The sequence below is a fragment of the Mus pahari genome, chromosome 13, assembly GCF_900095145.1.
Source record: "Mus pahari chromosome 13, PAHARI_EIJ_v1.1, whole genome shotgun sequence".
NCBI lineage: Eukaryota > Metazoa > Chordata > Mammalia > Rodentia > Muridae > Mus > Mus pahari.
Window position 1 is genome coordinate 95,492,169 of NC_034602.1, and position 27,859 is coordinate 95,520,027.

At 42.0% G+C, this 27,859-nt stretch overlaps 1 protein-coding gene across 3 annotated transcripts in view; it reads left to right on the plus strand.

Annotated features, from left to right (window-relative positions):
- The window catches only part of Rpap2 (RNA polymerase II associated protein 2), a 71,847-nt gene that overhangs the window by 25,762 nt on the left and 18,226 nt on the right, over positions 1 to 27,859 (plus strand). Inside the window, exons 9-12 of one of the 3 annotated variants that reach the window (XM_021210696.1) lie at positions 3,190 to 3,284; positions 4,995 to 5,075; positions 11,615 to 11,683; positions 21,219 to 22,320. In XM_021210696.1, the coding sequence (XP_021066355.1) occupies positions 3,190 to 3,284; positions 4,995 to 5,075; positions 11,615 to 11,683; positions 21,219 to 21,222 (249 nt within the window). In that variant the 3' untranslated portion in view covers positions 21,223 to 22,320. Of the gene's footprint in view, positions 1 to 3,189; positions 3,285 to 4,994; positions 5,076 to 11,614; positions 11,684 to 21,218; positions 22,321 to 27,859 lie in introns of those variants that run through there. The other 2 variants (XM_021210694.1, XM_021210693.2) reach the window with 2 other exon arrangements.

The following is a 27,859-nucleotide window of genomic DNA, read 5'->3' on the forward strand; positions in this document are numbered from 1 at the left end:
GACTGCAGTGGGGTAGGTCAGTCACTTAGTCAGGTGTCTCTCTAGGTGACTTCAGTGGGGTAGGTCAGTCACTTAGATAGTCAGGTGTTTTTCTAGGTGACCTTTAGTTGCAGTGTCCATTTGAAATGTTATAGATGTGGCTGGTGGTGGCTTACTGGAAGCTTGAGGATCTGGGTTCAGATTCCTAGCACGACTAAAAGCTAGGCACAGCTTACCCACTGGGTGTATCTGTTAGGCACTGCCAGAAGGTGGATTCCAGGGGCTTCCCATCAGCCAGCCTAAGGGGACATCTCCAAGTTCAGTAAAAGACTAAATGTAAAAGCTAAAGTGGAGAACAGTGATAGAGGAAGACTGCTAGCAACATTGATATCTGGCCTCCACATACCCATGAATGCACGCATACATGTGTATAAACACCTCACAAGCTCACACACCTGTGAATGCATGCATGCACATGTATAAACACCTCACAAGCTCACACGCCTGTGAATGCACGCATGCACATGTGTAAACACCTCACAAGCTTACAAGATGAAATGTTACTGATGAAAATACTGTAAAGGAACTTACTGGGAAGAAATGGATATAGATATTTGAATATCTGCTCTGTCATCTGCTAGCTGATGCTACTTATCTGTAAATAGAACTTCCGTCGTTCATTTGTTCAGAGTGTGTCACATAGCTGATAACTTGGTTTACTGTCATTCTACATAAAGGCTGAGTGCATGCTGAGAGGAAGGAAGGGCTGTGTAACGTTGCCATTCATATCTTTGGTTCATATGTACTATCTGTGAACCATATGGCATAATGAAATAAGTGGGTAAACAGTCTTATTTTTACCATACAGTTATTATTAAGTTGTAAGTGATGTTGCCCTGAGATTAAGAATGCACTTAGAGATTTGGAAAGGTAACGTGGAGCTAGAAAAAAAATAGAGAAATTTATTGCATCTTTACAGAATTTTTGCCTAGCTTTGGACCCATATTTGAAATCTCAGTATTAATATTAGACAGCATCCAAAACTTATGTTAAACTAAAAGAAACACTAGTCTCTCCCGGTGAGCTGTATGAACCACCATCACTCACTGGGTTTTGCACTAAGAAGCCTTAAAAAATAAAAATGAAGCCGGGTGGTGGTGGCGCACGCCTTTGATCCTAGCACTGGGAGGCAGAGACAGGTGGATCTCTGAGTTTGAGGCCAGCCTGGTCTACAAAGTGAGTTCCAGGACAGCCAAGGCTACACAGAGAAACCCTATCTTGAAAAAAACCAAAAATAAATAAATAAATAAAATAAAAATGAGTGTCTGATGTCTATGACTTTGTTGTAGAACATTTTATAGCTTTTTCATTGGCATTTAATATCAAGTTTACCGACTGTTGAATTTTATACTGAGCACCCAATGACATCACTCTCCAGACCAGGAGGTGCTTCCTTATAAGGAAACTTGAGCATCACTGTCTATCCCTGACCCCTTTGCAGTTTTACTGTCATACATAGTAGTGGAGATTACTTGGCCAGTTTTTGAACAGCCTGTATTCTCTGTCCAGTTTGTTTCATAATACCATGTGATTTTGATTTGATTCTAGGCATCCATGCTGTTATGTATCCCTGTAGTCCTTGTGCGGTAGCCCCAAGTCCCCAGCCTGTGCCCTATGAGCCCCAAGCCTGTCTTTTGTGTGACTTTTCCTGATGGAAAAGAAATGTTTTTTTACCTTGAAAAAGGACCAACAATCCAAGGGAAGTTTCCATCTAGGTCTGCTTTGTAAAACTGAGTGCTAGGATTACTGACGGGCGGGATAGCCGCCACTGCATCACTGAAAAGTCCCCCAGCACTGGGTGATGGTTACTAGGCTGCTCCCAACAGCAGCCAGCTTCCATCTCTTACATACTCTGCCACCAATGCCACATGCAGTAAGAGGGAAGTGTGGCCAGGATCTGGTATAGGCCTTCCATGATGAAGTGGTCACCACTCCCAGAGACCCAGCTGCCATGACTGCAGCCACAGGTATTGTACTTCACGATGGACACTGGTCATGCTGTTACCAGGGAGAATGTGGCCCTTGCTGCACCACTGCCTGATGAGTGCTTAGAAATGCTCTGTTGCTCAGTTCCGCATCTGGTGGCTCTTTCATGGAGTTCCAGTTGTCTGCTAAAAGTTTTTTTGTGTTTTGTTTTTGTTTTTTCCTAGACAGGGTTTCTCTGTATACTCCTGGCTGTCCTGGAACTCACTCTGTAGACCAGGCTGACCTCAAACTCAGAAATCCGCCTGTCTCTGCCTCCCAAGTGCTAGGATTAAAGGCATGTGCCACCACAGCCCGGCCTGCTAAAAGTTTTAACTGTCATTTTTTCTTTGAAGATGTTAAATGTCTTTATATGGCATCATATAGTATACCATTTAACATTAATAAAACTTTGCTATTGTCTTATTTATTAGACATCAAACATTGTATGTTAACCTATTACAAGGTGACTCTGGTGTATGTTCCTATAACCCCAGTGTTTGGAAGGCTAAGGCAGGACTGTGAGTTTGAAACTAGTCTGTTGCACGTTGGGGACCCTACCTGAGATGCAGGGTATTGTTATCATCCTCTAGTAGCCCACATCACCATACCTGAACAGGACCTGAGGGGACTTAGTGGTGGCAGCAGTCCTCAAGGAGTCTGCCTGCAGTGTGCTCCTTCCAACTGTCCTCCACTGGGGAGCATTACCCATAACCCTCCTCCTTTGGCATGTGCTGACCTGTGACTCCATTAGAAAATCTCTGCTGAGGTTCTCAGTATCTGAGTTGCCTCTTCCAGGTTTAGCCCGGCGCTGTCCTGAGTTACCCTCTCCATGGTCTCAGCCCAGACTCCTTCGCTCCTCTGTGCCACTTTCCAGCAAACAAGATGGGCTATGTTTGTTTCCCTTCCAATTCTCTCATTCCTAGTTCATTGGAATGACCTTACCCTTTCTGGAAATACTTTCCCACAAGTAGTAATTCTGACGTTAATCCTTAAATGTACGTTTATAGCAAGTTTAGTAGTTTGCAGAGGAGACCACTACCCTCCAAGGAGGGCAGATGGCCGGCATGAAGCTCAGGTTTAAATGTTTCAGTTCTCAAGTCTTTTTCTGTACTAGAAGAGTACACATTTCTATTTAATGTTACTGCTCTACTCATTAAAAAAAAAAGTTTCTCTGTTTGCTTTAAGAATGCGTTTCAGCGTGATCCCAGTTTCCCACTGATAGATTCAAGTTCCCAGAACCAGATTAGAAGACGGATTGTTCTTGAGAAATTGAGCAAAGTGTAAGTATGGATATGTCATTCTGGATTTTTAAGAGATTTAAATTAACTCAGTATTTTTATGAATTTGCAATTTATAAATATTATCCTTGAATTCTGAACATTTTTTAATGATTTGAAAAGTTTGCATGAGCTGGTACAACCACTCTGGAAATCAGTTTGGCGGTTCCTCAGAATATTAGATGTCGTACTACCTGAGGACCCAGCTATACCACTCCTGGGTATATACCCAGAAGATGCTCCAACATATAACAAGGACACATGCTCCACTATGTTCATCGCAGCCTTATTTATAATAGCCAGAAGCTGGAAAGAACCCAGATGTCCTTAAACAGAGGAATGAATACAGAAAATGTGGTACATTTATACAATGGAGTACTACTCAGCTATTAAAAATGATGAATTCATGAAATTCTTAGGCAAATGGGTGGAACTAGAAAATACCATGAGTGAGGTAACCCAATCACAAAAGAACACACATTTTATGCACTCACTGATAAGTGGATATTAGTCCAAAAGCTCCAAATACTCAAGATACAATTCACAGACCACATGAAGCTCAAGAAGAAAGAAAACCAAAGTGTGGGTGCTTCAGTCCTTCTTAGAAGGAAAACAAAATACTCAGAAGGGAAAATATGGAGATAAAGTGTAGAACAGAGACTGAAGGAAAGGCTATCCAGAGACTGTCCCAACTGGGGATTCATCCCATATACAGTTACCAAACCCACAAACTATTGTGGATGTCAAGAAGTGCATGCTGATAGGAGCCTGATATAGCTGTCTCCTGAGAGGCCCTGCTAGAGCCTTACAAATGCTTGCACCCAGCCATTGAACTGAGTACGGGGTTCCCAATAGAGGAGTTAGAGAAATGACTGATGGAGCTGAAGGGGTTTACAACCCCATATAAAGAACAATATCAACCAACCAGAGCTCCCAGGGACTAAGCCATCAACCATGGAGTACACATGGCTCCAGCTGCATATGTAGCAGAAGATGACCTTGTCATGCATCAGTGGGAGGAGAGGTCCTTAGTCCTATGAAGGCTCAATAGATGCCCCAGTGTAGGGGAATCGGGGGCAGGGAAGTGGATGTGGCTGGTTGGCTCGCTCAGATGTCTGCAAGTCCCTAGGCCCATTTCACACCCAAGAACATAAGTTTCATTTGGTTCAGCGTGCACTTTGGTTTGAAGTGCCCTGTAATGGGAAGAATTGTTCTTAAAATCAGCCCTTCACAAGTAACACTTAAAAAACTGCCCATTTCTGTTTAAAGCAAAACCAAAACAAAGTTTGCAAATCTTTTTTTCCAGAGGTAAGAGATCTACCTTGAACTTTCCAACTTGCAATTTCTTTTTCTTTTTCTTTCTCTCTTTTTTTTTTAACAAGAAAACATGAAGTGTGTTAATCACTATTTGGAGATTTGGAGATAAAGTAGTCTTGATAAGATTAGTCAAAGGGCAGTGCTTTCATCGTGAAGCTATGGAATTAAAGGTGCTGACAGACTGACAGAAAGAAGTGGACAGCAGCCAGAGTGGTTTTGCATTACAGGCCTTAGTCTCTGTAGCCCAGACTAAAGCAGCAGGGCTCACTGTGACTGCTGCTTGACGTCTCACTAGTCAGGAGGTGGCTTAACCTCTGAGACTTCCTCGTGCCACTACTGGCATGGAAAACCCCGAGGTAGCACAACATGTAATTTTTGTTGTTGTTTTCTCCTCAGATTGCCTGGACTTTTGGGTCCTCTTCAGATTACAATGGGAGATATTTATACCGAACTTAAAAACCTCATTCAGACTTTCAGGTTAGTGTTAATGGTGTAATTTTCCATCTCTGTTGCTGACTGTATTGATTGTCTTGCAAAGTGACAGGTGGATGGGAACATGAGGAGAGGAAGGAATTGACCTTTGTGGACTCATCTTAGACTCAATGCTGTTCCCTCTTCTTGTTTCTGTTGAACACATCTCCATTTGTCTCGAGTTCTGACACATTTTACTTTGAATAGCTTGCTTGTAAAGTAACTTCATTTAGGAGGGAAATTATAGAATGAAGAGAGATGACTCTGTCAGTAGGAAGCCAGCCTTGTGAGCGTAATACCTGCATTCAGCCCCAGATGCCAAGTTTAAAAAATGAAAAAGCTGGCATGATTGTGTGCTGATAATCTTAGTGCTGAGGAGGTAGAGGCAGGCCTGCTGGCTGGCCAGCCTAGGCTACTTAGCAAGTTCTGGGCCAAAGGGAGAAGACCCTGACTGAGAAATGGTGGGCCACAGCTGAAGAACTAAACCTAAGGTTATCCTCTAACCTCCCTATACACACACACACACACACACATACAAACCTCATACATACACACACAAACATACACAAACCTCCCCCATATATATATATATATATTATACACAAAATTCTCCCCATACACACACACAGAAACCTCCTCATACATACACATACACACACACACACACACCTCTCCACACACATATACACACAGACCTCCCTTTATACATATATGCACACAAACCTCATATATATACATATATAAGAAATTAGTACTAGACATATATGTATGTGCACATACTTACACATATGTACATGTGCATGTTTGTTCACATGTCTGTGGAGGAATGGGAGTGAGACTCAAGGCCTGACACTTGAGCATGTACTCTGCCACCGCCAAGTCCTGTCCTCTAGAGAATCTGAGGAAAACTTGCAGCATCTTCTGCAGCACTCCCGTGTCAGGTCGGCTTGGTGTTCCACTGTGGCTCAGCAAACCTTAGCAAAGCAGAAGAAAAGGCAGCTCAGCAAACAGCACCATGAGCTTGGAGAGGAATGCAGAGACTTGCCACTGCACCAGATTTCATTCACCAGATGGAGCTCCACCGTGATCCCTAAGAGGACTTACGAGTAAGGGCAAGTGTGTTCTCAGGCCAGTGCTTCCCTCCACTTCATGTGCCCTGCCTTTCTTCTTTATTCATCTCTTCCTATAACTAAGTTTTCCACAGGCAAATATTTTACTAGACAATATTTATCTACTTCCTGTGTTTAGGCCCAGAACACACATTCAGATACAGTCTCTTCCTTAAGCTTCTTACTAGCTACAGTGGGAAACATTTGTTGCTTTCATGTGTTGCATACTAGGCTGAGAATTTGCTAAAAGAGTATCTCTTGTTACTGCTACACACACACAAAGGAAACTACATAATGTGAGAAGTGTGCTGATCGGCTCAGTTTTTTCTGGTGAATATAGATATATAGTCACATATAAATTTACCCACTATCCCTCAGAAAATGATGACAGGCATAATAAACCTCAGGAGAGGACCATAGAGGTGGTTCTGAAGCTTATGGTAGGAGGTTGCCTTACAGGTTAGGAAAATGCTACTTATGGAATCCTATCATAAAGAATTGGTGTGAATGCTGAAATATAAGCCAGGTGGTGGTTGCATACCTTTCGTCCCAGCACTTGGGAATTAGAGGCAGGTGGGTATCTGTGAGGTTGAGGCCAGTCTGGTCTTAGCTAAGGGTGCACAGAGAAACACTGTCTCAGACAGACAGACAGAGACAGAGAAGCTGAAATATGAAAGTAGTAAGTCTGCCGTGTGGTCTGGGAATGCGGTTCTGTGGTAGAATATGTGGTTAGCATGCCTGAGGGCCAGGTTAGGACAGACCCCAGAACCCCTCTAATTTATTAGCACTGCATTACAGCTTCCATTCCCTAAACTGGCAGCTTTGTGGTGTATAGTCCAAGCACCTGTCTTATTTTCTCATGTACATATCAAAGGGACATCTGGGAGCATTCTTGAGTATACTTAAGGACTTCCAAGTGTATTAAGCCGAAAACCAGTAATTTCACCAGACCAAAACTTGAAAAACCCAAAGAGTCTAATGGGATTATTATGAAAGTTGTGTAAGGAATCTACTACTATGCAACTTATGTTATTGATCAAGCTTCCTCTGACACATGAGCTAGCCAGGACAAGAGGAACTTCAGTCCTAACAGACTGCAGATATGCTGAAAGTCACTTTCAAATGCCCCCGCACTTTTAAAGATTTATTTATTTAATTTATATTAGTAAACGAGTACACTGTAGCTGTCTTAAGACACACCAGATGAGGGCATCAGGCCCCATTACAGATTGTTGTGAGCTGGGAATTGAACTCAGGACCTCTGGAAGAGCAGTCACTGCTCTTAACTGCTGAGCCATCTCTCCAGCCCCCTCAAATGTCCCCTTTAATGTCTAAACGTATTTTATCACATTTTCTGTCATTCCTATTTTGTAACCAGACCCCTTCCAATTACTTTTTTCATTAGTAATAATAATTAAATGATTAAATGATCTATTGGCTTTAAAATTATCCAAGTTAGTAGTGTGGTAGTTAAGTATGGGGCTGTGGAGATGAAACATGGTTGGTCAGAAGATGATCGTTGCCTGAATAATAAAGAGTATACAAATCTTATTTTATGTTTTTTCTACTGTTACATATAATTGAAATTGAATAAAGACATCTTTGAGAAACAAGCCAAAAAGTAAATATTATCTTGGTAGAGGGCACTATAGAATTATGTTCTAATTTTGGAGTCTATGGCTCTAATAAAGATTAATCTCACTAACTACCTTCAGGGAGATGTCAGGTGCTCCAGGGAATATGGAGTCCTCTGCTTCTGACAGGACAATGTGATCTATAACCTGTTTCCTCTGAAAAGAAGCCCTATAGCTGGTGGTGACTACTATTGAGAACTCCTTCCAATCAATACTGACCAATGGGGAAAAGTTGATATAAATAACAATATTTTTCTTTTTGAAATGGTCATCAATACTAAGAGCTTGTAGAACAGCCATTCTCGAGCCATTTAACAACTACAAATGTGTGGCTTGATCCCTGGGGACCAGGTGTCTTTTGATTAGTTAGGGTTGTGCTCAGACAGCAGTATAGCTTAAAAGCCCCCTAGGTGATTTCATCATACAGAGTTGAGAGGCTATTTAGGGCTCTCTGAAGAACTTTTCATGCTTGAGTAGAGAACTGCCCGCTCCTATCTACCCACTCCCGAGTGGACTGTGTTACCACTCACCTGGCATAGCACAGAGCAGGCTCTGCCCAGCAGGTTAAGACTCTTATCTGAGCAAATGTGAATTAAAATACTCTTTAAATTACCTGTGTGATGAATCAAGACTACTGTTCTAAACATGTGTACATTTTAAATAATGTGCCTAATACCCAGGGAAGCCAGAAAGGGAATTGGATCCCCTAGAACTGGAGTTACAGATGGCTGTGAGCCATGTGACATGTGAATTGAACGAACCTAGGTTTCTGGAAGAGCAGCCTGTGTTTTCTACCCCTTAGCCATCCCTCCAGCCCCTTTTGTTTTTTAATTATTAGTTAGACAATAGTAAACATACTTATTCAGCATATACAGTAGAAATTCTATGGATCAGTAATATGAAAACAAGTGAAACTTTGCTATCCAGCTAATGTAACAAATACTGTGAGATAAAAACACAGTCTCTGTGACTTGAATGAGAAGGCTCCCATGAGTGCATGGGTTTGAATACTTGGTCTCTGACTGATAGAACTTTTTAGGAAGAATTAGGAGATGTGGCCTTGTTGGAAGACGTGTGTCACTGGAGTCGGAGCTTGAGGTTGCAAAAGCCCAGGTCATTCCTAGTAAGCTGTCTGCCTGCTAAGGATCAGGTATAAGGTCTAAGCTACTGCTCTAGGGCCATGCCATGCCTGCTGCTGCCATGCTCTGAGCCATGGTGGTCATGGCCTTTCCCTCTGAAGCTGTAAGTCCCAGTAGACTTTTCTGTAAGTTGCCTTGGTTGTGGTATTGTCAGGGCAATAGAAAGGTAACTTACACAGCCCTTCCTTGTGTTTCCCCAGTTCCTAGAATAGTGGTAGAGATTACACATTGGTTTTCCTGCATGACAAAATGAACTCATGAAATATTAAATATATATTACCTGACAGATTTACAAACAACAAAAAACAAAAACCCAAAACAAAATTTTAGGCCTGATGGTGCACACCTTTAATCCCAGTACTCAGAGGCAGAGGTGAGCCAGCCCAAGGCTACATAATGAGAACCTCTCTCACACATGCACAAACACATACACAATCACCCAAGAGGTTGTATTGTACTGTTTTGTCATTTTTATGTTCTGCTATTGAAGGTCTTTGTGGTTATGTGCTGGATTCCATTTTGTTTGCTACAAGAGAGTGAACAAACGGAACAGCCTTTATCTCGTGGTGCCTCATCCGGCCCAAGGGCTGTCTGCACGTTTTAGTGTGATGTATTGTTATGTGCCTCTTCTCTTGTCCAGTGGTCTCCGTTCCTTCCAAGAAGCTGAAAAGCAGAATGAGAAGCTTTGGTGTTAATCTGGTGGGGAAGGACAGCAAGGGGAGATGCATTTAAAGAAAGGGCTAATGGGAGATCAGGAGCAAACTGGTCCTGTCTGAGATCATCCAACAGAACAGCCTGAACAGAGAGGCAAGATGGCTCAGCAGTTCAAAAGGCATTTGCTGTTGATATGAGTCTGATCTCTAGACGCTTACATAAAGATGGAAGTAGGACCCACTCCACAGAATTGTATTCTAACCTTCATACATGTGTCGTAGCACACAGACTCAACATATATCACAGGCACATGCTAAAATCAAAAATTAAGAAACCTGAAAATGGGGCTGGAGGCATGGATAATGGTAAAGAACACTCACTGCTCCTCCAGGGGGCCTGAGTTCATATAAACGTTTTATATTTGAAATTTATTGCAATGACTTAACCATGGTTGCCGCAGTTTTTGTTGTTGTTGTTTCAAGACAGGGTTTCTCTGTGTGTAGCCCTGGCTGTCTTGGAACTCACTCTATAGACCAGGTTGGCCTCAAACTCAGAGAGGCACCTGCCTCTGTCACCTGAGTGTGCCACCACCCCTGAATTGAATTCTTAATACTCACATGGTAGCTCACTACTATCTATTAGATCTGACACCCTCTTCTGGCCTCTGTGTGCACTGGGTGCAAATGGAATACAGACACACATGCAGGAAAAACACCCATACATATAAAGTTAACAACGAAGCCTGAAGCCGGGCGTGGTGGCGCAGGCCTTTAATCCCAGCACTTGGGAGGCAGAGGCAGGCAGATTTCTGAGTTTGAGGCCAGCCTGGTCTACAAAGTGAGTTCCAGGACAGCCAGGGCTATACAAAGAAACCCTGTCTCAAAATACAAAAAACAAACAAAAACAAAACAAACAAACAAACAAACAAAACGAAGCCTGAGAACAGGAGTGAGCCTGATGTAGTCATTGAGCATTTAGGGTGCTGATAAAACTAGGAAAGTAATGGAAGTCAGAGGGAGAGATCCACGGTCAGAACCATGGAGCTGTGTGGGCACAGAGCAGCCCAGCCCTACCAGCACGAGGGTAGCCCTGCCAGACACAGCCACGAGGGACGTGTGTGCTCATGCTGCATGTGTCAAGTAGACTGTCTGATACAGAAACTGGAATTCAGGAAAGAGGTCCAGACTGGAGCTGGAAGGTTTGAGAGTGTCAGCCCATAGTGGTCTTGGTGTTGTAAGACTGTCGGCAGATACCAGGAGAGACTTGGGACAGAAGCCCAGGTTGCTCAGAGTTAAGAGATTGGCAAGTGATTCCACAGAGAGAGAGGGAGACATCCAAGGAGGGACCGCTCTGCTCAGCTGTGTCGGAGCCGGCGAGTCGTGATAGAAAGCTGATCTGCCACTGTGTGCCTTTTGTACACTTGATCTTTACAGAAGCCTGTGAAGAAGGGCTGCTGACCCTTCTATACCAAAGAATGGTTAGTTTTGTTTTTAAGACACGGGCTTTATATATAGCTCTCACTAGACTTTTAAAAGCTTTATAGGCCTGGCTAGCCTCAGACGCGGAGATTCCCCTGCCTCTGCCTCTCCAGTGTTGGGATTGAAGTTGTGTACTACCACTCCTGGCTTAGAAAGTTTTAATGTTAGTACATATCAGGGTCTATAACAGAAGTGACAGAGCTGCACTAATGTTCTCATTAGCTGACTATTGTACTTCCATTTTATAACTAGACTTTTTTTTTTTGATTTTGAAAAAAAACATTCTTTCTAAACTATAGAGAAAATCCAAATTGATAAATTAGTAGATGTTAAATTTTCTAAAATTTCATTCAGATGTTAAGACAACTATGAGATAATAAATTCAAAAATACTGGTTTGAATGCCCGTTGGTTACTGGTAATTGCTCTGGGAACTTGGAATTAATAGGTGAAGAATGCTGCTTCTTTGACACTTTAAATTATAATTCTTATCACAAACTAAAACTCAAAGGTAAATCTTGATGTCTTTCAGATTATCAAATACAAACATTATACACAAACCTGTGGAATGGACTTTAATTGCTGTGGTCTTGCTGTTACTGTAAGTACTCTTTCAGATTCTGTCTCTAAATGAACAGTTTGGTTAGGGAAAACAGTCACTGGTTTGGAGAATGCCGTCTTCATATTCTGTGCCTTATTCTCCGATTTTTATGCAATAAGGTAGTTTCCATGTATGCTGTATTTTGAGAAGCTATAATTGTTACCTTGGGTCTCCACAAACGTAAGAGAATCAGTTCTCATAAGTATTTCTCTTGTTGGAGATTTATACAGTAGCCTTACAGCTCCTTGTTATTATCTGTTCTATCAAGACTGAATGAGCTTCATTGTCTTATGTCTGTTTTTATATATAGTTCATTTTGGACATAGTTTGTGTTTAAAGTAGTGGATAAGTCTTACTTTCTAAATGTACATTTTAAAATTAACAGGTTTAAAAGAGCTAAGTAAATTATACAAGTATACATAAAACATTTAAAACTCACTCAACTTTTAAGAAACCACTGGTGGTTTCTAAGGTTATTTTTCAAAAGAGTTAAAACCATTTAACTCTTTTTTAAATAGTGTTTTTCAGCTTGAATTGGGGAAATCTTTTGAGGATCATTCATTGCTTTTGCTGCTGTTGCTGGTGGTGTTGGTTAGGCCATTGAAGCCCACAGGCAATTGGAAACTTACAGATAGATGCTCATGGTCAGTCACGCTCATGATGTCTCCAGCACTGCTCTCTCTCTCTTTGATATTACTTTAGACTGACATGTCCCTTCCCTGTCCTGAGAAAAGCTGTGTGAGAAGGATTAGCTTAGGCTTCAATGAGCCGGAATCTGTGTCACCCGAACAGATACAACTCACATGATTCATTAAATCAGAACACAGAAAATAACTTTACTTGAATGCTCTGATATAAATTTTTAATCAACCCTAAGAACAAATCTTTTGTTATTCCTACTATTCAGTGTTCCAGTTGAATTGGCAGTTCATGAAAAATATATTATTAATTTTTGAAAGGTTTTCTACTTTATGAAATGTGTAAATATTTTGGTCATTGACAGAGAAAATATCAATAACTATGCTTACCCACAGTATCATATACCTGGTAATAAATGCTCATAGACAACTCTCTAACTGTCCTTTTGTAATTTATTACACTAAGAGGGAAGCACTGTTTAGGTTGACATGTTAGAGGCATGAGCAGTGATCTCAGAATCTTGCTTCTGTAACTGAAGACATACGAGGCCCTTTACTTTCTGTATTAAACTACTGCCACATCTCCAAAATGTCTAGTAATTAGAAGAGTGGGCCAGGGAGTGGTGGCTCACACTAATCCAAGCACTCAAGATGCAGAGGCAGGTGGATATCTGAGTTCAAGGCCAGCTGGTCTACAGAGTGAGTTCCAGGACAGCCAGGGCCACACAGAGAAAGCCTGTCTTTAGAGGGAGGAGGGAGTGTTGAGAAACACAGTAGTAAAATGTAAATTAAAATCCATGTAATTACTCCCTGTGAAAACAAGACTCTGGGCTGGAAGGTGCCTCGGTCATCAGAATTTGGGCTAAGCAAGCATAAAGACCTAAGCTTGTGACCCTAATCCACATAAAGGCCATGTTAATGGCTGTGTGCATGTCACTCCAGCACATGAACAGGAGACAAGGAGATGCCAGAAGCTCATTGGTAAACCAGCTGACTTGAACTGATGAGCTCCAGGTTCAGTGAGAGACCTTACCTCAAAAAATAAAGTGGAGCGCATTTGAGGAAGGCACCCAAAACCAACCTTTGACGTCTATACATATATACACATGAACATACATACATCCAAACAAGAGCATACACATGAATATACACACAAAAATATTTTATAATCTAAAAAAAAATTATTATTTTTTTTTTGTTTTTTCAAGACAGGGTTTCTCTGTGTAGCCCTGGCTGTCCTGGAACTTACTTTGTAGACCAGGCTGGTCTCAAACTCAGAAATCCATCTGCCTCTGCCTCCCAAGTGCTAGGATTAAAGGCGTGTGCTACTACTGCCTGGCCAATTTAAAATTTTTTAAAGAAAACCTATGTTTGGATTTAATATAAATTTAATATCATTTAACACAAAATACTGACACTATTAGCAAGTGGTTTTTGTTTTTTTTTTTTTTTTCACCATTTGACTTCTGGGTTTAGGTCTAATAACTCTTTGGAAAAGTAAGTCAGAGGATTTAGTTGTATGCTTTTTATCTGTATTAGTTTCCCATGTACAGGCTTAAAATGGTAGCTGTGAGAAACGCTCTGTGTTCTCTGTCACTCTTATGCCCTGACCCTACAGGGAGATCTAGCCTTCCCAGCCTCCGAGCCTTTTGATTCATAGACAGCTCAGTCATTTCTGGAGTAGGTCCTTTGGCTTTGAAAATCTTGTGTCACTGTAGATCCCATGTTCCAAGGTACTTGCTAGGCTTTTGTTCTTGAAATCTTGTGTCTTTGCCACGGTTCTGCAGCTTAGCAGTTCCTAATCAGCCAGTTTGCACACTGTGTAGCCCCAGGTTTCAGGTGTCCCTCTTTATCCTTTATCATTGCCTCCTAAGACTTCTATCTCAGTACACATTATTTCATTTATTTCGTGTTTCAGAAAGCCCCCTTTGGCCTTTCACATTACCCTAAGGAACCTGTCGCTTAGCTGTTGGCCCCTTTCATCCACAGCCCCTTCCCTCTATAGTAACTATTAAGCATGTTAGGAATAGAGCTTAAACATTTTTCATTTAGAATTTTAAATAAAAATGTACATATTTAAAGCAAATCCCACTCATGTCTGTAGGATATAATTGTGTTTGGTATACCACCCCACCTTCTTCCTATATTCAACAAAGAAGCATTGCCCTTTACATGAAGGGTCAGTGTTAGAGCCTCCCATGGAAAGTGTAGAGAACTCAGATGCCCAGAGAGACGCTCAGCTAGAGCCAAAGGGAGTCAGGCACAGGTTTGTGTAAATGGCCTTCCTTTTCTGCTGCTAGGTTATTGCCACCAAACTGGGTGGAGGCATGAAAGCCTCTCCTGGGCTCTTCAGAGACCTTCACAGGAATCTGCTTGCAGATCTCAATGGAGGGTTACTCAGGAACGGTAGGCATTTCTGAAATGCATATTTAGACCAAACATAATGCTGTAGAGCAACTGCTGTGACTGAGAGAGGAGGCTCAGCACTCCGGCCTGACTTTGGTCTCCAGACCCCGCAGGTTGTCAGAGCAGATGCCTGAGAGTTGTCCTCTGGCCCCACACACATGCTGTGGCATGTCAACACTAGTACTCACACACACAATACGTATTTTTAAAGATATCTTATATAGTTGGATATCTATGATTTTGTGTAATAAATGGTATAGCAGTAGACTACTGTACTACTACTCTTTGAATATTAAGGTTTTATTACTAATGTTCATTAAATACAGAGGAATCACCAGGAAAGACAATTTTTTTTCAGTTTTTTACTGGATATTTTCTTCATTTACATTTCAGATGCTACCCCGAAAGTCCCCTATACCCTCCCCCACCCTGCTCCCCTACCCACTCACTCCCACTTCTTGGCCCTGGCCTTCCCCTGTACTATGGCATATAAAGTTTGCAAGTCCAAGGGGCCTCTCTTTCCAATGATGGCCGACTAGGCCATCTTCTGCTATATATGCAGCTAGAGACATGAGCTCTGGGGGTACTGGTTAGTTCATATTGTTGTTCCTCCTATAGGGTTGCAGACCCCTTCAGCTCCTTGGGTACTTTCTCTAGCTCCTCCATTTATTGATTTTTATATATTCAGAACTTGAGCACATAGAAACCTTCAGTAAGTGTTTAAGCAGTGTGTATTCGTTTCACATATAGGAATGAGTCATAGAATAACAAATAGTAATAATTAATTGACCTTCTTTAATAAGAACTGATTGAAAATGCAATAAAATAACTGAGTAGTTGCTGGTATTTCTTAACTAATCCCTAAGTAATAATTTTTTCTAGTTGAACATAGCTATAATTTATTCTCTAGATAGGGCTGGACATTTGAATAATACAACTTGAATTGGATTTTCCCAAATAAATATGCTCAAATAAAATACTGGACTCTTTTTTTTTTTAAGAGTATTTATTTAATGTATATGTGTACATTGTCACATGGTTACAGATGGCTATGAGCCACCGTGTGGTTGCTGGGAATTGAAGTCAGGTCCTCTGAAAGAGCAGTCAGTGCTCCTAACCACTGAGCCATCTCTCCAGCCCAGTACTGGATTCTTATTACAGTTTTTAATATATTACTCTTAACAAAAACATGTATAAATTAGCTTTTCTACATTTTAGAATCTATATATTATAACAGATAAAACCTATTAATATATATAGTTATATATATACATATATACATATACATATATGTATATATGTATATGTATTGTTTATACATCAAATTAGGAAGCACTGTGTGCATCAGAGGGCATCTTCTGGCACGTAGCTCCCTTACACTCCTTTTCCTTTCTTTGTAATTCCCCTCTTACAGCCTGACAGACCCCTTCTGCAGTATAGAGTCTGAGGAGATGTCATAGGTCAGCTCTCAGCTGGCCCCCACTCCTTTCCTCTAACTTTGCCTTTTGTTTTCTTGGACTGGACCAATGTCATTAAGGCCATTCTAGTCTGTAACTAGACTATAACTGTCATTCTAGTTTGTAATACAAAATAGGACTGTGCTATGCTGGAGAGAAGTCTAGGGAAAGGTCCTGACCAAAGCTGGCAGCCAAGAAAAAGGCACACATAGCAGTCTAACAGGCTGAGTCCCTTGTGTGCAGCCCGTGTGCCAGGAAAGGGGATCATGTTTCCTCAACTGAAAAATGTGCCATGTTCCTTGGAACTTTGGCTGTCCAGTGGAAGAGATGAGTATTTACTCAGAGAAGATAAAACAGAGGGTGACTTCTGCAGTCGTAACGTAGACATGTGCTGTTCCTACTCGGATGCCCTTGGTGTTCTCTAATGGAAAGCTTTCAAGGCCATCTCCAAAAGTGTCTGCTTTCATTTTACTTATCTGAACTGGCTGTTTGCAGTGAACTGTGGCCTGTTTGTAGTCAGGGACCATTCAATAGTTTATTCCCTCTAAAAGCTTTGAGTATTCCCATCGTTCAGGGATTAGCATGTAAGTCCTGGGAAATGGTATTTTAAACAAGCTCAACTTGACCATGGTCTCTCAACAAAAGCCATCAGGACGCAGACAGTCACTTTAAGGAGTCATCAAAGACAGGTACACTGGAGAGTCCCTTCCCTGGGGCTCCTGGGCATGAATGGAACTCGGGGACTAAAGCTTTTACCCTCTCTCTGCCAACTGTGCTTTAGAGCCCACGTATCACTTCACTTCCTCATAAAGATCTTACAGCATTCCTTAAAGAACAAATAGATTGTTCTTAGGAGTATTCCTGAATCCCACATCTCTCTCACACTCCAAATCAAGTTTGGTTTTTGAACCTATATTAGAAGACTTTTGGAAGTATTTTTTGTATTTTATAATTATGGAATATTTATAACTGATTTTTCTTGAGGTAAAATTCCCATTTTAATGTATAGACAGTTCTGGATTTTAGTATATTTGCTATATTATACAGTGGTCCATACTATCAAATAAGAGAACAATTTTGTCACCCCAAAAAGAAACCTCATCTGAGTTCATCCTTGATTTCTTCTCTGACAACCACTTACAACCCTGTGGGATAACCATTTATCTGTTTGCCTGTTGTAAATATTTAAATCAGTGAAATCATATGGGGTATATCTGTTTATGTTTGGCTTCTTTTATTTAACATGTTTTTAGAGTTTTTGGCCATGTCACAGCATATAACAGTACTTTTTCTTATGGCCATATAATGTTCTGTGATGCGGATATACATTTACCCAGTGCTCAGTTGTCAGGTGAGAGTTATCTCAGTTATTTCTGCTCTGAGGCTAGTTTGTACAATGGTGTCATCAACATCCACGTGCATGCTCTTGTGTGGCATGTCTTCAGTTTAGTTGTATACACTGATGTTGAATTGCTGGGTTATGATTAACCTTTTGAGAAACAGCCAAGCTGTTTTCCTGCTGCAGCTGCACGTTTCACACAGTCACTGGCGGCATGCAGGCACTCCCGAGACAGCTCACACCCAGTTGTCATCGTAGGTGCTCACATGTGCAGTGTTCCACAGCCTGGTCTATCACATGCTCATCCCCAGTGACTGACACTGTTTGGGGAGGTTATAAAGAAGCTTTAGGGGTTGTAGCTAACTGAAAGTAGGTTGGCAGGCAGAAAGATTCTGTGGGGCTGTCCTTACCATCGCACTTCTGTCTCCTGCCTCCCAGCCACCAGGCTGTGAATTCTACTGCTTTGCCATGTCCTCTGAACCATATTGGAATTAGCTCTCTAAAACTGTGAGACAAAGGTATAATTCCTCCATTTAATTGTTGTCAGATATTTTTATAACCACTGTGTAGAAGTAAATAACACAAAATACTGATACCAAGAAGTGGGATTGTTGCTGTAACTAAGCCAGGTGATGTGGTTCTTAAACTGGTTGCAGAAGCAGTTTGGAAAAGACTGGAGAAGCAGTCACAGGAGCTGCTACAGTGATGCAAGCAAAACTTAATAAACAATTATGAGGTCATTCAGAAGACCACAACACCACCCGGAGTGTGGACAGCAGAGGCCAGGCTCATGAGGTTTCAGAAGGGAACTGAACAAAGGCTCTGCTTAGTATGTCCTGGCAAAGAATTTATCTACATTTACATTGAGTCTTTGTCCTGTGCTGAATTGAAAAATAATGGACTAATGTAGTAGGAAAATTTTAAGACAGCGTGACAGTGTCACATAGCTATTGGTGGTTGTTTCTAGCCAAGCTTAACAGTAAGAATCAGGAGCAAGAGACTTGGGAACAGACAGATTAAAAAACAAAAAAACAAAAAACAAAAAACAAAAACAGTGCAGTCTAGCCAGGAGAAAGGGGTGAGGTGGAAGGTTCTCATGAGATTAACACCATGGAAAAGTAGCCAGGCACTCTCAAGACAGAGAGAAAGGATGGCTTTAGGGCACCTCAGGAATTGAGCAAACCCCAGCCACTGGCAGGCTCCAGAGCATAAATTTCCTTTAGGAGGAAAGCCACCAGGTGCCATGATTGTACAGTCTGGTGTTTTTCCAGGTTGACCCATGCAGCCCCTGAGCCTGCAGCATCCTTGATTCAGAGGGACTTGGCTCCTGCTTGAGCTCATGAGAGACCTTCATGCTGGTGTCACAGGCATTCAGGATGCAAATATTTTGAGGTTTTGGACATTCAGAGGAAGGCATAAGAGACCAAGCATGCCTTCCCAGATTCTCTACAAGAAGCCCCTAATAGGGCAATACTTAAAACTGTGAGGCTGAGACCTCTGACACAGTGGAGACCCCAGGATGTCCTATGTCCATAAGGCTTGCCATCAGATGGCAATATTTATTAGACAATACTATACACAGTCAAGGGTCAGAATGGACATCGACCAGAAGGCCTCAGTATACCCGACTGTATACAACTGTACATTGCGCCCATTGTATATGAGTTTGAGTAGACTTCTTACAATCTCTTGTCATTTCTGTAGAGGCAGTTTTCCAGGGGTCCTTTCCCGTGTAGGTAGTTGACAGGTTTGCTTACATTAACTTGTGCCTTTGTTCTTTACCAGAAATCGCCCTTAAGTAATAATCTTAGGCTTCTTGGGGTTGCCTAGGGCCAGAGATACAACTCAAATGCCATTATTTTGAGCAAAAACTAGTATCAGACCAAATTAAAAGTAATTTAAAAATAACAAATCAAGCCGGGCAGTGGTGGCACACGCCTTTAATCCCAGCACTTGGGAGGCAGAGGCAGGCGGATTTCTGAGTTCGAGGCCAGCCTGGTCTACAGAGTGAATTCCAGGACATCCGGGGCTACACAGAGAAACCCTGTCTTGAAAGTAAACAAACAAACAAAAAAACAACAACAACAAAACCAAATCTATAAAATAACTTTATTTTACCAGGAGAAAACAGCCTTTCTCTAATGTCTCCCTTCATTCTGCCTTTTGTCTAATCTGTAGCTGTCCTTTCAGTTGGTGTCTTCAACTTTAAGAAAGGCCAACTGTGATAGATTCCCCGTCCTGTGCTCACCTATTGCTCCCCTTCCACAAAATTAGTGTGTTCCCGAGACACAGGAGGTGGGACTTGAAACCTTGTGAGGGAAAGGTCCATTCTCAGTGACTTTTGATACTGCTATCCCATAAGAGAGTATCTGGCCAGGGAAACTTTGGCAGCTGTTGTGGGTGACACCCAACATTGGGGTGGGCCAAGCCTGGTGGAGTTCACAGAACCCTACCACATACCCCAGATGCTAGACACGGAGCTAGAGGACTTCGTGTTTATGCTACTGGGTTTTAGTCATGCTTTGGCCCAGCTCCTCCTCTCTGTATACCATTTCTCTTGTGGAATGGGAAGTCTGCCCTGTGCTGTTGGATGGTGGATGTACATGACTTTTTTGTTCTAGAGGAGTAAACAACTATGCTTGTGCTAACTTCCTGGCATCTCTGGGGCAGGCTTTGGGTCCTCCTGTCTGCTCCCCCTCTTGAGCAGCAGTGCTGGGGTTAGAGATGCTCATTCCTGCACAGCTTTACCTGGGCTCCAGAACCTGACTCTGGTCATCAGACTTTCACAGAGACCACTTTAACCTGCTCAGCCATTTCCTTAACTCAGAACCCAGATAATTCTAAAGGAATAGCACTTTAAATTTTCTAATCAAAGTCTACTTTCTACAAAGATTTCTTTTCCTTAGAATTCCCTACATCTCCAGTAAATTTATTATTTAGTCTTTTATTCATCCATAAATTGCAGAGGATCCAAAAACCTGCTACCTTAATCCATGTTAAAAATTACCAGTATGTGAGGTCCTGTGTTCCCTCCTTGGCAGCACGCGTGTGCACACACACACACACACACACACACACACGCGCGCGCGCACAAGATTCTCCAAGTTTCCAGATTCCCAGGCTCCAGCAGCTTCGAGGATGATGGGCATTAACAGCAGTTGGCACTTACAATCACAGCTTTAGCTTAGGTGGCCAGTCCCTAGTTTTCCTATGCATCTGCCTGTCTGAACAGGCTCCCTGAGTTTACTGGTAGTGTTGCCCCAGCCTTGGGATCTCCACGAGAGGAGAATAGTGATTTCGGTGTGGGGCTTGATCCCACTTTGTCACACACTGAGAAGGAGAAAACTGGAGCATTGACCAGGAGCGGGAATTAGGAAGAAAAGCCGTGCTCGTGTGCAGCTGCTTTATAGACCGGCTGCAAACAGGATTTAGATATAAAGTTCTGAAGTTCCTCCACCCCAGCCCCTTACACAAACAACATGTAATATATCACTCCACAGTGATTTACAAAGGACTTGTTTCTTCTGAATTAGAAATATCAGTGGGAAGCATCCTGGCTTCCTTATTAATAGGTAACCCTAAACCCTCAAACGCAAACACCATCAGGGCATGAGCCATCTGTTAGAAGAGAAACATTTTGTTTTACTTGGCTGCAATGGTCTTCTGTAATCAACGTTTCTATCTCCATTTTCCAGATAAAGCTCTGAAGTGAAGGCCCATGATGGCATGCCCCCCTCGCACGCTTTCTTATCTGTCCTCTCTGACCACTTCAAACACCATCACATTACTGGCCTCACATACCTATTAGTTATTTATGTTGGTGACTTTGTCTTTTTCCCTAAGGTAAATTTTGTTTTGTGATTTAGGATCCTCTGACTCTGTGGCCCAGGCTGCCATGCTGCCCACAGCTCACAGCCATCCTGCTGCCTCAATTCTTCCAGGTCTAGGATTACGAGAGTGCACCACTACAGCCAGCTTACCTAAGATAGAATTAATAGAACCTTTATTTGCGTAATTACCTTTTAACAAGCCATATTTCATTAAATGTAATTCCACTGCCCTAGATACAACACTTATACAAGAGTCTTGAAGCCCTAATCTCAGCTGAACAAATTATTCAGCCTCAGTGAGTGCTAGTTTCCTCATTGGAAGTGTGAGGAGTTAGACTGAATTTAGGTTTTGTTGACGCAGTGCTTGTTTCTAATGAGACTCAGTAGCTGCAGGTGCCATCCCTGACATCCAGCATGAGAGTGAGGGGTGCTGAAGGAGATGGTGAGGGCACTGTGGGGTTGCTGGAGGCGTCCACTAGAGTAAAGCCGTGCTCTGAAAAGGCAGCTCTTTCCCCTCATCCCTAGCCTAGCGCTTTCCCACTCTCTCCCCACACTTCCTCTCTTTGACTGGAAGTCAGTGTTGCTTGGTAAAGGTTTACTCAGAATCTTAATTTCAAAAATGAAGAAGTAAGGCTAATGGTATTGAATGTTGGTCTTGGGTGTACAAAGCTGGGTTTGGACACACACACACACACACAATTAAATTAAAAATCAGATAAACTATCTTTCTGCTTCCAAACACGGTTTCACTTTTACTTCTTTAGTGGTTCTGCTTCATTCTCCTACCCCAGATCATGATTTGCCCTGGGAAACCTAAGGCACAATCTCAAACAGGTAGCCTATGCAACTGTGCCTAACCCTGGTGACTCCTCTCTCATCAGAAGATCTTTACCTCCCATGTCCTTCTGTTTCCCATGGTGTACTAGTCCATCTATGAGACATAAACATGTAATTCACCCTTGCAAAAGTAAGTGTGTGTGTGTGTGTGTGTGTGTGTGTGTGTGTGTGTGTGTGTGATGTATACAAGTCTCTGTAAAAAAAGACTTTCTATTTATCCACATATTATGTTTGGATAGTATGTATATAGTACTAAATCAGGAAAAATTGTCTACAGTCAGTGGAGTGATTTGAAACAGTGTTCTTAAAAAAACAAAAAACCTCTGCTCAAATGAGTTGCTATATAGGTTGCTACTGTGTCATATCCTGATGCTACCTGACAGATATGCCCCACCCCTAACAATAAATGCACCAATAAATTGTAATTTAAAAACTAAAAACACATATATCCTCATCTCTCTAGGGTTTTTAAATTTTTACTACCTGTGCCATGCATCACTGGGTGGTGGGTGGGGCATATCTTTGCTGAGGCATGCTTGTGAAGGTCAGGCAAGACCTTGCAGAAGTCAGGTCTCTCCCTCCACTGTGTGGGTCCCAGGGATTGAACTTGGGTTGACAGGTTTAGCAGCAAGCACTTTTATAACACCAAGCCATCTCTCCAGCCCTATTTTTTTAAGGCCTATGATTACAAAATAAATGAACATACTTGTAGAGAAAGAACTGTTTGTTTTTATACAGCCCAAGCTGTCCTCAGTCTTAGAGTCCACTGCCTTGCTCTCCCAATTACAGATGTGCTTCCACCACACCTAGCCTTTGATAAAGTCTTTAAATTCAGTAGCAGATGCTAATAGCTAAAACATTCAAAGAATTATCCAGATCAGTGATGGTGATACATGCCTACAATCAACAGTATTTAGAAGGCAGATGCAGGATGACTGGCACAAGGGTATTTATCATTGATTAATAGAGCCTGATAGAAATGCTCACTTTAGCACAAAAGTTTCCCTTAGTTTGTGTAAAGTCTATTTATTCAATAGTCTTTTAAATTTAATTGAAGCTATGAGAAGAAAAAATATTCCCAAATGTATGGAGAGCTTGGCAATTTTTTTTCCTTTATTAACTTCATACATGTTTATTTTGTGTATTATAGAGACAACACTTTTCTTTCTTCATCCTGATCATTGTAGTTAACAGTAAAATCTTGCTGTTCTTGGAGCTGAAACTCAAATACTTCCATTCTGTTCCTTTTTATATATGTTCACAGAATTCTAGAGCATGTAAGAGTCAAAGGGAGAAAACAAAGCTTAGAATTCTTCGCTTTTCTCTCTTCTGTTAGGTCATCTCAGTGTCTATCCTAAATGCAAGTTTGGGAGTTGGCTGCTACCATTTGGGAATGGCTCATGTATTCTATGCCATAAAAGATCAAGTTCAGATTGTTTAGTACTAGAAATGCAGCAGAAGCATGCATGTGCGTGTGCACACACACACTAAATACATTCATCCTAAAAGGCAACATAGGAGAGATTTATCAGTGCCAGTTTTAGAAAGAGGTTAGTTTTGTTGACTCAGGTAATGGCATGGGTGAGGAGCCATTAACAGTTAACAGTTCAAATCGAGGGCAGGAGTTTAGGGCAGCTTAGTTTAAAGAGAGAGACAAAGCATGGGACATTAGCAGACAAAGCGCTTGACTGGGGAACAGTTTAGCTGTTCTCATCAAGCAGACAGCAGTGATGAACAGTTATATAGATTTCTAAACAGACACCTTGGATTCTCAGTGGAATGGGATTAGTGATGGTCCTCTAGGGGATAGAGGTGGGTCTGGATGAAAAATAATAACAGTGGTCCTCAGTGCAGACAAGGAGCTGAACAAGAGCCAACAGTAGACTAACATACTATTCTGATGAGGCCAAAGATCATGAGACACTTTCTCTCCCTCCCCCCCCCCCAACCCTGCCCTAGGAGTTTATAGTCACCCTGTGGTGTGGAAAGAACAGCATTGATCATGGATTGCAGTTTGGCTGGGTATAGCTAAGATAAGGGGACAAAAAGTCAGAAAGTAATACCAAGACATTGGTTCAGGAGGAGACCAGGAAGCTGGGGAGATGGCTCTGTGGGTAAAAGCATTTGTATGCAAGCATTTGGACCTGAGTGTGAATCTCCAGCACCTATGTAAACAGCTGGATTTAAGTGTAAGTGTCTATAATACCAATGTTGCTACAAGGATGAGAGGTGGGACAAGAGGGTCCCCGGAGGCTCACAGGCCAGCATCCTCAGTGAGCAAACAAAGACCCTGCCTCAGAACAAGATGCATAGTGAAGACCAACACCTGGGGTTCGTCTCTACATGAGCGCTGCAATCATACACTCACTGTCCATGCAGACATGCACAAAGAATTTACAGCAAATGTGTTTGTAAAGGATGCTGGAGTTACTTCAGGAACAATATGTGTCTCCTCAGCCAAGTATTTCATGTGACCACATCCCAAAATTGTGTCTCCCACTCTGATGTCTCCCCCAGAAAATGGATGAGATTCTTTTTGTTGATCATCTCTATTTGAATATCCCTCAGATACTTCAAGACTCATAATTGGGATCAAACCTATCTTCCCTTTCAGATGACCCCTATTTCTTTTGTTTCTTCCTGATTTTCCAACATTGAAAACTGAGTTGTCAGCTAGGCACAGTGGGGAACTAGAGAGTCTGGGACAGGAGAATTACTGAGTTCAGAACCAGCCTAGACCACAATGAGACCTTATTTAAAAAGTGTCGTTGGGAGAGGGAGCTCTTTTTCTCTTGGTGGCTATTCTCGGTCATCAACTTGACTACATCTGGAATTAACTAAAACCCAAGTGACTGGGTGCACCTGTGAACGATTTTTCTTAATTAAATCATTTGGATTAGGAATACCCACCCTAAATCTGGATCTTTTGTGGTGGAAAAAGTCACTTTTAATCTGGGCTACACCTTCTGGTGGTAGGCTATACGAAAGACATGGAAGAAGGAAGTTCTGCCTACCCTTATTCTCACTGGGAAGTTCATTCCTCCACTGGCATTAGAGCCTACTTCTAGATTCCAGAGTCTACTGGAAACCGAGTGAGAAATCCAGCCTTGTGAACTGAATAATTAGTGGATTCTTGGACCTTGCATGGATAGACAGCTGTTATTGTACTAACTGGACCAAAGACTATAAGCCATTCTAATAAGTTCCCTTTGTTTTTTTATTTGTTTGTTTCTTCCTGATTTTCCAACATTGAAAACTGAGTTGTCAGCCTGGCACAGTGGGGAACTAGAGAGAGTCTGGGACAGGAGAATTACTAAGAGTTCAAAACCAGCCTAGACCACCATGAGACCTTATTTAAAAAGTGTCCTCATTGGAGTTTAACCCTGATTGGGATAGAGGGTGGTTTTATTCTTTATTATTTTTTTATTTTATTTATCCATGTGTATATGTATGTCTGTATGCGTCAACACACGTGTGTTCGAGTGCCCACTGAGGCCTGAAGAAAGCATTAGTGCCCCTAGAGCTGTAATTACAGGCAGCTGAAAGGTGCCCAGTGGATGGAAGAATGGACGGATGGACGGATGGACAGATGGATGGATTCATTCTTTAAGTTCTGTTCCTCTGAAGAGCCCTTGCTATCACATTTGCCCTTTACTTCCCATATCTGATTATTCTGACTTTCAGTTTTGTTTTATTTCATTTTGTTTTGAATCAGCATCTCACTGTGTAGCCCTGGTTGGTATGGAACTTGCTGGCCTCAAACTCAGAAAGCCACTTGTCTCTGCCTCCCAAGTGCTGGGAGTAAAGGTGTGCGCTACCACACCCAGCTATAGTCTGTTTTGTGTGATTCCTACTGTGACTACAGTGCATCAGCCTAGACTGCCTTCCTGAGCAGAGCTGCTGACCAGGGTCTCATCCCTCCTCTTCATTGGAGTTTAACCCTGACTGGGGTAGAGGGTGGTTTTATTCTTTTTTTTTTTTAAAGATTTATTTATTAATTATATGTAAGTACACTGTAGCTGTCTTCAGACACACCAGAAGAGAGTCAGATCTCATTATGGATGGTTGTGAGCCACCATGTGGTTGCTGGGATTTGAACTCAGGACCTTCAGAAGAGCAGTCAGTGGTCTTAACCACTGAGCCATCTCTCCAGCCCCTCTTTATTATTTTTTATTTTATTTATCCATGTGTATATGTATGTCTGCATGCGTCGACACACGTGTGTTCAAGTGCCCATTGAGACCCGAAGAAAGCATTAGTGACCCTAGAGCTGAAATTACAGGCAGCTGAAAGGTGCCCAATGTGGGTGCTGGGACCAGAACTCAACAGCTACTGGAAGAACAAGCAGTACATGCTCTTAACTACTGAACTATGTCCTGTATAGAGGGATTAAAGCAAACAGAAAACAACCACCACCTAGGCAGAGACTGTGGGCCCATGCCTCAATAGGAGGTGCAGGAAGGATGCTGGTCTCCGGACACACCCTTTGCAGTCATCAGTACACAACAACTGTAGTTACCTGCAGTGGATCCACACAAGGACCAGCCCTGGCCATAATCAGACATGGAGGTAGGAAAGGTTCACGGGGCTCACTCTTTTATCTCTGAACCACTGAGTACTCACAGGCTCCTAGAGACGAGAGAGCTCTGTCTTTAAGTTGTGTACCTGTACTGAGCCCAGGAGGCTCCAACAGATAACTCCACACCTACCATCACACAGATGGCCCACGTTAATCAAACTCAGAGAACCACAAAACAGAATGAATAAACATGACCATGAGAGGGGTTATGAGAAGGATGGAGGTGGGGGTAAGAGTGGTCAGCACATGTACATGGTGCATGCACAAAATCTCATAAGAACAAATTAAATTTTTTTAGATATCTAGTGACTTCCCAGCCAGATAACCTTGATGTGGCCTCATCATCTCTCCTAACGTTTCTCTTTATCATGTCACTGATTGTGTCTCCCTCAAGCATCTGGTAGCTCTATGGATGACACTTTAATTTACATGTCTGACATGTACTGAAAGCTCTTGTTCAGGGTCACAACCTCACCTCCCGTGTCTAGTCGCCTGTGACTACAACCTGTAAAAAGATTCCCTTTATTTTTCAGTTTTTCTCAGCAACTAATGAACAGCTAGGATGTGGTAGCACTTAACCCACTGCTTCAGCACAGTTATATTTAACCACCAATTCAATTCAGAATGCAGGGTGAGTGTATTTGCCTAGAGTTCCAGCTACGCAGGCTAAGACCAGAGAACTACATGAGCCTGAGAGTTCCAAGACAGCCCAGGCAACACCACAGGTCTAGTTAAGAACAATCAGGGGACTCTGAATTATTGTTTCTTTATCCTGGCTGCCCATTAGAATCACATCAGGAACTTTAAAAAATATATTTACTAATGATTGTTACACAAAATTTGATTTGCTGATCTTTGCCTGAATAGAAATTTTGTTTTTTCATTTCCTAAGGGGCTAATTGTACACACACAAAAAAAACCAAGAATCATTGTCTTTTTTGTTTGTTTTGTTTTGTTTTTTGAGACAGGGTTTCTCTGTATAGCCCGGGCTGTCCTGGAACTCACTTTGTAGACCAGGCTGGCCTCGAACTCAGAAATCCACCTGCCTCTGCCTCCCCAGTGCTGGGATTAAAGGCGTGCACCACCACAC